Source organism: Centroberyx affinis, unplaced genomic scaffold, assembly GCF_046629955.1.
Source record: "Centroberyx affinis isolate AG114_WGS23_722 - 3 ecotype Tasmania unplaced genomic scaffold, CSIRO-AGI_Caff_v1 ptg004751l_1, whole genome shotgun sequence".
NCBI lineage: Eukaryota > Metazoa > Chordata > Actinopteri > Beryciformes > Berycidae > Centroberyx > Centroberyx affinis.
Genome location: NW_027282300.1, coordinates 298,753 through 310,566, shown reverse-complemented (window position 1 = coordinate 310,566; position 11,814 = coordinate 298,753). Strand labels below are relative to the sequence as shown.

Here is an 11,814-nt window from a genome sequence, read left to right as displayed (position 1 = left end):
ATTTAGAAATGGATCATTTTGAGTCATTTTAGGTCCTTCATATAAAAAGGCTCATGATTGTTTTGTATGGGATCTTGAACACAATAGTAAAGAATTGTCAATGCCAGAATTCATACTTACTGTAAAGCAGGCTTGAGAATAAAATTTCCTACACTTCCTACATTAAGTAACTTCAATCTCTGAATAACTCACAAGCCTTGAATTGTATGCATATTGACTATCCTCTAGTAGGTAGCAAAATATAACAACTTTAAAGTTATGAAATATAACTTCTTTGAAATGTTAGAACTTCAATGTTTCTGTAGATTAACTTTCCTCAGAATCAGAAGGTTCAGTCAAGACAGTACAACATGCACGCCGTTTTAGAACAATGCAATATACGAAGAAGTGTTGGCTGATTTTGTCTCCCTGTTAACAGCTTTTCCTAGCTTCAAAACAATAACTGAGTGAATAATAGTGTTTTGTAATTAACGCAGGTGTATTAAAGGAATATTTCCCCTTACCCCTTACAATTCTTCGGCTCCCATAAAATGCATGTTTGCACACATTTTTGAGAGCTGTATCAGGACCCCCAGCAGCTTTAGAGAGGCTACAAATAAAGAGGAATAAGTCTGTCACCAATTTTGACCTTAGTACCTAAAACAATTTCTTTGTACCCCTCAAGGACCTCCTACACATTACCTTTACAGGATTATTAATCATGTCATGTCATGACCTTGATGAATACACCGATGTGACCACTTCCTATACTAACTTCTGAGAACATGTGTATTCCATCTAAGTCTGTGATTACATACAGCAACAATAAGTCATGGTTTAGCAGAGAGATCAAACACGTGGAAAAACAAGCACAGTGTCTTTAAGACTGGAGACAGGGAACTGTATGTATCTGAATTTGAGAATGAATGCCTTGTTTTATTTCACTTTACATGAACAGAAACATGATGAATAAGAAACGTACCGTTGTTCTTTAGCAACACCATTATTGTACTTTCAATAACAAACGTTTTTCCGTTTTACAATACAGTCAGTATAAAAGGAAGTCAGAGGAGACGGGTAGTACATGAGCACAATATTCAAGGGAGAGACGCACTATCCTACCTCTGCATGCCACACAATAAAACGACCTAATACCTACTAGTGTTCCTTTATTGGCTTTATGAAATACATTGTTTTGCAGTTCTTTCACAAAACTGTCCGCAGATCTGTTCAGTGTTTTTTCCACTGACAGTGAAGAATGACACGGGGAGAGAGATAAGCTTATCCTGGATTAAAATAATTCCTTTTACAACAACAGCCAACATTTCCTTTTCATGGATAATCATATCCAAAGTCACTTACAGTACAGTGTAATGCATAGATAGCTAGAAATGGAATGGACCATCAAGGGGCTTTCCCCTTTAGCATGCTCCATAATTCTGACACCGACCCACATTGGGGAAAAAACATAAAATAACACTAACACGCCCAATAAAATTCTATTCCTTAACCCCATCCGTTGTCAAATACCACAGAATAAAATCTGATGGTGGTTAATTTTATGATTGCTCAACATCAAATTTGAACTTGAAACTTGAACTTGAAATACAAAGGCTGTAAAAAAAAATTGCAATACTTTCAACAGTTTGAAGTGTTAGTTTAAACCCTGGAGAGATAGGAAGCCTCAGTGGATACACAACAACAGAAGATCGGCTGGTCACTCCTACAGGATGCCAGAAAACACTGTATTTTGGTGGTCTGTTCACTGCGTTGATGCTTCAAAATTGATCCAAGTGTTTTGACTCACCACTTAACACCTCTAGATTGGTGCGTTTGTTGCTGTTAGCTTCTGATGCTTTCTATCTGTCCAGGGCTTTAAAAATCGGCATAGAACACAAGACAGACCACATTAGCAATCCTGGAGCAAATCAGTAGGGTCTGTTTTGCTAAACACAACTAAATTAAATTGCAGGACCATCGTTTTTTGTGTTTTCAAATGGGATTGGGGCCCATGTCTGGCTCCTGCTGATCATCCATGTAGTAGGGGTCCCCCTGGTGGACTCTGTGGTTATGCACCCTCAGGTTCCCCCTGTGGGCGAACCTCTTACCGCACTCTGTGCAGGCAAAGGGCCTCTTCCCCATGTGAACGTCCCGCTGGTGGGCTCTCAAGTTCCCGCTGCGGGCGAAGCGCTTGCCGCACTGAGCGCAGCCGAACGGCCGCTCGCCTGTGTGTGTGCGAGTGTGCACGGTGAGCTCAGAGGGAGTGAGGAAGCTCTTGTCGCAGAACTGACAGGGGTGCAGTCTGACCCCCGTGTGGCGTAAAAGGTGCCTGCGCTGGTGGGAGGGGTAGGTGAAACACTTGGTACAGTACGGGCAGGTGTAGGGCCGTCCGTTCCCTCCGCCGGGGGCCGGAGGGTGGCTGAGGGCGTTGGTGTGTCGGAGCGCGTGCGACTGCGTGTTGGACTGCGGTCGGAGAGGGTCTCTGTTGGCGAAGGAAGTGGCCCGCCTGGTCTGAGGCACGGGGACCCTCCCGCCCCTGTCGTCTCTGGGTCTCCACGGCGATTCGCCGGACTGGGCTTGGGACTGATCCTGCCGGGCCTCCCTCTGCCCTGCCACCTGGCCTTGCACCGGGTTCTGGTTGGAGTTCTGGTTCTCGGGCTCCTGGTCCAGGAAAGGGAAAGAGTTATCGTCGTCCTCGTTGCTGGTCTCGTCGGAAACGAAGCCGGGTCGGAAGCAGGGCGTGTCGGTGCCGGTGCTGCTGCTGGCGGGTCCAGAGCAGCTGGTGCCCTCCGCCTGGAGGCTCTCCAGACCGGACACCCCGCCTCGGCTGGCGTCCAACCCGGGTAACCACTCCCCGGGCTGGGCTAGGCTGGGGTCAGGCCTGGGGGAACAGCGCCCGCTCTGGGATATAGACAGAAAAGGGGTGGAGGCCTGCTCCTGCAGGGGTCTGTGGTCTGCACTACGACTGCCCTGATCCCAAAGAGATACTGTAGAGAGATCAGAGGAAAAGACAGCTGTTGCAATTCATCTTTTGTTATAACACCTGTACAGACTCAAAATATTTTAAGGTTATCTTGCTCTAGTATTGCAAAAAGTATTGCTAATAAGTGACTAAAGAACATGATCACAAGCTCTCTGTGGATGCACTAGTTTGGTTGAACAGATAAAGATTACTATCTGCACAGAGTTCTTACATTTAGCCTTGGCCTGTGTGGCAGACAAGGGGTCTATCTGCCTCTGGTCCCCAGCAGCAAGGCTTCCCTCTGGGGCCTGGACTGCCACAGACCCCGGGGTGGGCCGGGATCCTGCACGCTGTGGAGAACAAGTAGCATTAGGTCTGTAAAATGCAAAAAAAAAAGCAAGAGCAGGGAGTGGCTATAATGTCAGGTGATGCTGGCTGTTCAGAAGCTACAAAGATGTATTTGACAGCCAACTTCTGAATCATATTTTGACCGTGGTGAGGCATGAGCGGGTCTGACCTCATGCTTCACTAAGGCTCCATCCTGGCCTGTAGCCTCCTCTTTCAGCCTGCGGAGGCTCTGACTGAGCCCTTCCACTGGGTCTGAATGAGAGGACATATCCTTCCCCACAATCAGTCCTGTACAGAGAGAGAGAGAGAGAAAGGTTTATGAGTAAAGCATCTGGTACTAGTTCAGTTAAAGTATTCTTACATGATACACAACAAAGGACCGAGTCTTCATAGAGAGTCAATTTGAATCCAAAATGTGTTTGGGACACAGGATCGTGGAACGTAAGCCTGTGTCTCCAAGCAGTAAGTTCTTCCTTTATTGGCATTCTACACGGACATTAAACATTAAATGTTTTCAAGCCTTGGCGTGATTGAGACCAAGTCAGCTATCTCACCTGGTCCTGTCACGGTCTGCTGCCTCAGGCTGCCCTCTCCTTCTCTGTCTGCTGTTGACATCTCCCCTTCCTCGCCGCCACCTCCTCCTCCTCCCTTTCCCTTCTGCCTCCTCTCTGCTTTCTCCAGCTTTCCTCGGAGCATGGAGATCTCCTCTGCCTTCTGCGCCAGCTCCGCCTGCTGCTCACACAGGCTGCTCTCAAAGATCTTGGCAATCTCGCATACAGCAGCTGCCAACAACGAGTCCATGACGGTGGCCAGCTGAGCATGGAAGGCACTCCTCACAGACTCCATTGTCCTTTGTTTCAGTGATGATGGTAATGTTAAAGATGACTTGACACTACTCTGTTTTGCTCCTGTTAGGCCTCCAGAGGCAACTGTGGGACGATCGATCTCGCCAAGACCACCACCAGATGTAGACCTGTCTGTCCTGATATCTGATGAATTGCCCTGAGATTATGCCATGTTAAGAACTATGCCATTTCAGCAACCACCTCGCTGCAAATTACATTTATTGTTAAAGTCACGCCTGTGGTTGAGAGACTCTTGAGAGTTAACCTGCGTGGTCCAAATACCTCAATCAATGATTGCAAAGCAAGCTACTTTCGCTTGAAAGCTAATGTTATCATCTACAGCAATGACAAGTGACGCAGTCAGTGTAGTGGTAGTCATCTGCATAGTCTAATAAAATATACCGATTCCAGTGATACACTTATCTGCGTAGCTACAGGCAAACAATAGAAGTGTTATTGCCAAGTCGCCAATGTTCGTTAGCTTGTAAGCATGCTAGCTACCTCTGGCTAACGTGTAAACAAGGGAGCCAACGAAGCGTAGCCAGTGCTGGCTCGTTCTAGTTAGTGTCCTGGCTAGTCATGAAGCTAACTGGCTAAAGCAGATAAAACAACCAGACACCTCGGTCAGAAATAGTTCTTCAAACCCGATGACCAAATATCTTTACTGGCTTTCCTTAAACCGAAGAATACAGCCCATATACTTAGCAACCATAGTCAGCGATGTGGTGACTCGTCTCGCTACAGCTAGTAGGTCGAGGTAAGCGTGATGCGATGATGATGGCAAGTCTCGCGATAACGAAGCTACAGGGAAGAAACATTTCCAGATACTGCAGTGAGGGGAAAAAAGCAAAAAGCAGTTTAACAAAATGAATGACAACAATAAAGTGATGTTGTCAAGCTATATTATATTATTATGTTACATGTTCAATTAATAGGCTAATAATAATGCGGATATGTTGTTACTATTTAATATAAAATGTACATATTGCTCACAATAAAAAATGACTTAAAGGCTCTATCACACCCATATTACACACATTTAAAAAATATGCAGAATACGTAAGTCACGATGTAATAAAATGCATTTTATTTAGGTAATATGAAAACGTTATGATGACTCTAATAATTCTATTTTAATGTGTTAAAGAAAAATGATACAGTGGGGTAGTTATTTCACCCAATACAACCACAACCATGTAGAAGACTGTAAAAACAACCATACACCCCATACAAAGTAAACAGTTTGGAATATTGTAAAAAAAAATATATATATATTTTTCCTATCTTGTTTCAGAACACAAACCTCAGATTTATCCAATGTTTGAATGTGACAAGTTATTAAAATGTAACCTAGGCATGGAACATAAAAAAAAACATAAAAAGAAACAGTGACCCCTGTAAGTATTTGGACAGCAACACACTGATGTTTTGCCTCCAGGCTCTTATTACTTTGGATGTGAATTGACAGTGAATGTGAAGTAAAAGTGCAGTCTGTCGGTATATCAGGTATCAGGTATATCAGAAGAACAGGTTAAGACCTGCAGCCCTTATTGTCCACAGCCCTCCCATTTCAGGGTGCCAAAGGTATTTAGACAATTACTTTAAATAAAGTACACATTTTTAGTTTGTAATCAAAAATATTATTGTACATTTATTGTTGCCTGAAACCCAAAACCTCACTTGATCATATTTACAGTACTGTAATGTGAATATTTATATAGTCGTATTTTGAAATAGATGGTGACCGACCAGCTCTTTATTTCCATCCTCATTATAAAGGCTGAGGCTTTTACACTGGGCATTGAGGGATTTTATGCATACCTATTATAAGAATAACAATTGTTGACTAAAAATGACAATGATTAAAATCTGCAGAATAAGTGACAGTTTAAATTGAGGGAAAGAGAGAGTCAGCATGAGGAGCTAGGGAATGTGGCCTCAGTTGAGACAAAAATGAGCTCCAAAAAATACTGATATTACTGAATAATCAGGATTATTAAGATAAACTAGAACCATGACAGAATATCTTCCATTCTGTGTAATCTTTATAGTTTGCAGAAGTATGGCCCAAGAGTGAACACACTGATGAAACTAGTACTATTTTTTTTAAAAACAATTTGTCAAAAGTGGCAGAGAAAATCAGCGAGGCAGCCGCCTAAGAATGCTTTATGCAGGAAAAGCCCTGCATCCAGCGCAGTAAGAGCAGGGGGCCAAAACATCAAATGTGTCAACGTCCAAATAGTCACGATGCTAACTGTACACTGGCCTACATATGGGCACGATCATAGTGGTTCCTGAGGCGTCCTGAAGTGAAGAAGCCTTTGCCACAGAGCTGGCAGACATTCGGCCAGTCCTTGTGAAACTCCACCATGTGCTTGTTATACTTCATTTGCGTGGGGAACTGCTTCTTGCACTTCTGACACGAGATCACCCGGGAACCGCGGCACTTGTTTCTATGCATGCTCATTTGGGAACGGCACCGGAATGTCGCGCCGCACCTCTCGCAGCGGATGGGCTTCTCCCCTGTGTGGATGCGGAAGTGTTCGATCAGTAAGTACTTGCTGCTCAAGACCTTCTCACACACTGAGCAAGCGAACCCTTCAGAGATTTTTGTGCCCATGGTTTGCCAAACCATAGCTGTTTGTTTTTTGTCTTGGCTGCTGGCTAACTGAACATCGTTATGATGAGCTGTTGTGCTCGGGTCTTGGCCGAGCAAACTCGAATCCACTTGATTATCCTCGGACCCCTCTAAAGGCCTGGTCCATGCAAGTTCTCCGTTAGCCTCCCCGTACGTCTGCTGCTCTCTGTGGGCTTTGAACATGTGCGATTTCAGCGAATGTTTGATGCGGAATTTCTGTGGGCATATGGTGCAAGCAAATGGCTTCTCACCAGTATGAAGGCGCATGTGGTCTCTGAGTGTGAAGCGAGAATAAAACTTCTTGTGGCAATCTTGGCAGGAGTGCCGTCTGGTTTTCGTGGAAGTAGATGTGTCTTTCAGGAGAGAAGCTGGACTGTGGTCGTCGGAGGTAGGCATGCTTTTCTTGTTCACAAAAACTTCCTTTTTGCTTGGTGGGGTTGCTTTGTCCTCTTCGTTGAACTCAAGTTTTGGTTTTGGGGGTTTGACAGCCTTGGCGTTTTTGGACGCAATCATTTTCTTTAACTTCCTGCAAGACCTTTTGTGAACACCGAGAGCGCTTGGGAAAGGGAAAATCTTTCGGCACCCTTTGCACTTCTTGTGTGATCGTACGTGTACACTTCGGCCAAACTCTGTATCAAAGACCTTATCGCAGAACTTGCAGGAATACGTTCCACTTTCATTCACCGCCGTCTCCTGTTTTACAACATCTGCTGCAGATTCAGTCGCTGGGACCTTTCTTGTCTTGCTCTGTCTTGTCACTACATTTCCTTGTTCTGTCCCTAGTAAATCTCTCCGCCTCCGTCTCCGACCCACAGTGACTGGTTGGTGAGAATGCTCTTGTTTAATGGCTTGGAGCAGATTTTTGGCATTGTTTCTTTGTGGTGGCCGACCTCGACTGCAGCGTTTTGGGACAGGGAGAGGCAAGCTTTGGTCCTGGATGTGTCTGAGCCTCCTGCCTGATGACGAAGCTGTGGGAGAGAAGATTGGAAAGAGATTAACCTGTGACAAGTGAAAGAGGAGAGGTGGCACGGATACAACACCCATCAGTCTCCTATTTATCAAAATGACTGCACAAGGTAGACAGAATAGCCACTATGCTAGTTTCTAGTAATTTCTACGAAACTGATATTAGAAGTGTTAAAACCGGTTTTATAGCGTTTATGGTATTGCTTTGTGAGGCAGTGTGCCGTGGAGATGGGAAGGATGGTTGAGAGTGAGGAAGTGACCGGACTACATAACAACCTCACAGTCACTGACACACAGCAGACGAGGAAAGAAAAGAGAGTGAGACCATTTGATAGAGAATTAAAAATTGCACAAATAGTTGAATTTAGGAAAGAGGTTTTGATCAGTCGGTTCTGGAAGCATTGAAACAGGTCTCGACTCTCAACCCTACCCACTGTCCTCTCAAGTGTTATCGTCATTTCGGCCTCTCGGATTCTATCTGGATCCAAGATTTTTTTACCTTGTTAGCAAATCAATAAAGGAATGCATATGAACCCTTGAAAGCAAAAAATAGTCATATGAGCGTTAGAAGTAGTTAAAGGCAATCATTTTATTTTTGTTAGACTGAAAGGGGGCAGGATCCAGAATCCGGAATTTGGGCCATAATATTAGGTCGCTCTTGAGAGAACAATATCATGCATTTTAAACAGACTTTACCAGACAAGTTGACAGAGACAGCATTCTTACTTACAGCAACCGTCTTGGGGATTGTAGTTGAGTCTGAGTGTAAATGTGGGTGTGAGCGCGGGATTACAGCACACATGCTGACAATAGCAATAATCATTTACAGCACTCACTTTTCCTGGGTTTGTTGTCGACAGCTTTTGGCTGGTGGGATTCAAAGTCATCATCCTCCACCTAAAATATAGATATCATTGGTTATATCTCCAAGAATTAACAATGCAACAAAGTGCAAAGGATATGGTTTAGCTTCATAAGGAACACTATCTGCAACAGCAGAAATGAATGAGATGAACTGTCAGATGATTCTGTCAAAATGCCATAAAAACCTATATAATTTCAATAAAATGTTTGTTTTTCCAAATGTGAAAGAGCAGACCTATCAGCTCTGTTATAACACAGTGATAGACAGTAAGCCTCCACAAATGTTAGATTTTTTTTTTTTAAATAAAAAATAAAAACTCAGACTACCTCCAGAAATAAAAATACACAACAGCTCTAGCTATAGTGTTACATGTTGTTCAGGCCTCGTAAATTGATCCTGACAATGTGAGACAGGGTGTGTCCAGTATGTATTTGATTGGTTAGGCCTACCTATCATGTGCTTGTGACAATTTTCATTAGAACAGTAAAACACTGTCAGGGAAAAAGCAGGGAACTTACTGGGTTTTTATATTGAACACAAATTTCTGTTTCTATACTTTTTTTTCCTTATTTGTCAATCCAGGATGCATTTGATCTGTCCATTCCCGTGGAGCATGTGGCAATCATTGGTGGATTTGGATGCCTCTAATGGCTTATCAGATCTGCTAATTGCACATCACACCAATTACCCAGCCTTGTTTGACACAGCTCCTTGGTTATGATTATTTATTATTCACACTGCTGCTTGCCCCCTCCCTCTGAGGTTCTTGCCACTGCCACCAACTACTTTAATGGAGGAAAACGTAAATTCACTTAGTCGTGCTATTACTGTATCACTGAGCTTTCCTAGTATTCAAAAGACTTCAATCTCCTTGTTAAGATTTGAGACTTGCAGTCCATGCTTCTAATCTGCATCTTTAGACAACATGCATCATCAGTGGTTTCCTCTGCTGGTCTTTGGTGCTAAATTCTAACATCACCACGTCTAGACTTTCCTACACGGTCACACACACACACACACCTCCTGCTTGATGATTGGAATGTGCCACAGAGAGATGGACAGTGGGCGCAGGGTTACACTGGGACACCCGCCATCCTCCTGCCTGGTCCAGGAGGGCTGGACCGCCACGTTGTCACAGCCCAGAGGAGCACACCAGTCATCAGGTACTGCAAAAACACACAAATGATAACATTGTTGAACGGGGCTGCAGGATATTAACAAAGAGATAATGTTGTGGAAATTATGATTTTCTGCATCATTTTCCTTATCAACTGGAAAACGTTTTGTCAAAATTTGGAAAATTCTAAAAAGGCTTTTCCAACATGGATATGCAGTATGTTAGTCAGGAAATATGCACAAGACCAAAATACACTGTCCAGGAATTCATTTGAAACACCTTTCCCTCTTGGAAATAACTTTTTTGAGGGTTGGATTTTGATCTTCTTGGTACTGCGACTGTGCAGCCCTACTGGTCAATACAGGCATAGAGAAGGCTCAATCCAAAACAAGAGCCAGTCTATATGATTGCAGTAATTCACAGCTGAGTGAATTAAACCATATCCATAACAGGCAACAATATTGTAATTCGGTGAATACAAACACAGATAAGAGTTTTTCTGTTTACTGGTACCACTCAAAAAGCTGTGCTTGCATCCCAACATAAACTACCCTCGACAGTAGTAAACAGCATATTCTGTGAAGTTACCCATCTCAAACTGTGTCTACACACTGTACCTTCCACATCAATCTCAGGAATGATGGAGGTTTGTCCGGGGGTGTTCAGCCAATCTTCAGACTCTCTCTGCGTTTCGTCGTTCTCCGCTCTCCCGTCGTCTCCACCCTCTGTTTCCCTCAGTTTCCTCTCCACCTTCTCCAGCTTTATTTGTAGTCTGGATATCTCTTCTCCTTTCTGTACCAGCTCCACTTGATGGTCATGTAGGCTGTTCTCAAAGATCTTGGTGATTTCAAACGCAGCTGTCCTCAGTATTGAGTCCATGGCTAAGGTCACCTGTGCCCTGAACCCTCTCTTCAGGTAGTCTGACATCTCTGTAGATGACTGACAGCTGCTGCCTCAGGTGTGTGATACTCTACTGATCCCCTTAAGGAAACTCTCTTATCAGAGGTCAGAGGTCAGGATCAGTGACAGACCAGCACCCCTGGAGCTGGTAGGGGTTCAGTTTCTTGGGACACTTCAGCAGGGTGAAAGCTTGATGAAACAGGGCTTGTGGTTGAAGAACAGTCTCCCTACTCACTATGCCAACCTACTGCTTATAGCCTTCCGGTATATAAAGCTCAGGTGGAAGTGATACTGTTTCCTGCTGATCTGTCAGACAAAAGAATTTGATTAGCAAGACATGAACACAACAACAAACACACGCACACACACACACACACATCCAAGGCAATCAAATTCCAACAAATTAACTGTTAAGATGTGAACAATACCTTCTCAGCAAGAACCATTAAGATCTAACATTTATACAGCAAATCCCAGTACGACCTTACATGGTAACGTTAGCCGACTGGCTAGAACGAAGCCAGAGCCGTTGACAGAAACGAAGCCCGGCCGAGTAGCATTTGGTAAAATCGCTGATCTTTAAAATCACATCAATGGCTGGCAGCTGACTGAATGGAAATACTCGCATTCAACAAAAGAATAGCACCGTACCGCTTTGGCTGCTATGTGAACTACTTCGCTCACAGTTTATAAACATTAGGAGAGAAAAACGGACCGACAAACTGCAAGCTAAAACATTAAGTAATTAACGTTAACGGTAGACATGGCGGTCACTTGACCATCATGCAATGTGTGTATGTATAGTCCAAGCTAAATACTGACCACTCGGCACAAGCAGCAACCCCTGTAGTTCCTCCAAGATGATAACGGTCTATATCTTCCCTCTGGAACCAAGAAACGCCCAATTGCATGAACTATAAGCGGTCTCATCAGCTTTTAACAACTAATTATTGTGCAACGACCACATAGTCAACATCACCCTCCGCCATTTTTCCTCGAGGACCGGGACCAGAAGCGGGACTACAGGACACGTCACTGCGACGTCACCATCTGTACCGTTGTTCTGCAAAGATTTTCTATCGGTTAGATGTATCACTCCATATTTATGGAAGCCCATTTCCGCCAGTGTGATGGGAAAAAAAAGATCTTGTAAGGGCGTTTTCACACCTATAGTTCGTTTGCTCTGGTCCGAAT

General features: G+C 43.9%; 2 protein-coding genes across 2 annotated transcripts; both read right to left on the bottom strand.

Moving 5' to 3' along the window:
• Window positions 1-913: 913 nt before the first annotated feature.
• Window positions 914-4,865, bottom strand: LOC139665965 (zinc finger protein 213-like). Its single transcript, XM_071545034.1, has 4 exons — window positions 3,844-4,865; window positions 3,459-3,577; window positions 3,174-3,291; window positions 914-2,966 (listed from the first exon to the last, which is right to left on the bottom strand). The coding sequence occupies exons 1-4, from the start codon at window positions 4,133-4,135 to the stop codon at window positions 1,972-1,974; spliced, it is 1,524 nt and encodes a 507-aa protein (XP_071401135.1). The 5' UTR covers window positions 4,136-4,865; the 3' UTR covers window positions 914-1,971.
• A 338-nt stretch (window positions 4,866-5,203) lies between these two features.
• On the bottom strand, window positions 5,204-11,606 carry LOC139665964 (zinc finger protein 260-like). The gene is made up of 5 exons (XM_071545033.1): window positions 11,443-11,606; window positions 10,338-10,926; window positions 9,624-9,769; window positions 8,575-8,635; window positions 5,204-7,740 (listed from the first exon to the last, which is right to left on the bottom strand). The coding sequence occupies exons 2-5, from the start codon at window positions 10,645-10,647 to the stop codon at window positions 6,401-6,403; spliced, it is 1,857 nt and encodes a 618-aa protein (XP_071401134.1). The 5' UTR covers window positions 10,648-10,926; window positions 11,443-11,606; the 3' UTR covers window positions 5,204-6,400.
• Between the last annotated feature and the right edge of the window lie 208 nt (window positions 11,607-11,814).

Excerpts from the sequence above, each read along its gene's own strand:
- LOC139665964 (XM_071545033.1), bottom strand. The coding sequence starts at position 10,647 with ATGTCAGACTACCTGAAGAGAGGGTTCAGGGCACAGGTGACCTTAGCC. Across the intron at positions 8,636-9,623 it reads TTCCAATCATCAAGCAGGAG|GTGGAGGATGATGACTTTGA; the intron begins GTGTGTGTGTGT and ends TCTATATTTTAG. Across the intron at positions 7,741-8,574 it reads CGACAACAAACCCAGGAAAA|CTTCGTCATCAGGCAGGAGG; the intron begins GTGAGTGCTGTA and ends TCTCTCCCACAG.
- LOC139665965 (XM_071545034.1), bottom strand. The coding sequence starts at position 4,135 with ATGGAGTCTGTGAGGAGTGCCTTCCATGCTCAGCTGGCCACCGTCATG. Across the intron at positions 3,292-3,458 it reads GAGCCTTAGTGAAGCATGAG|CGTGCAGGATCCCGGCCCAC; the intron begins GTCAGACCCGCT and ends TGTTCTCCACAG. Across the intron at positions 2,967-3,173 it reads CACACAGGCCAAGGCTAAAT|TATCTCTTTGGGATCAGGGC; the intron begins GTAAGAACTCTG and ends ATCTCTCTACAG.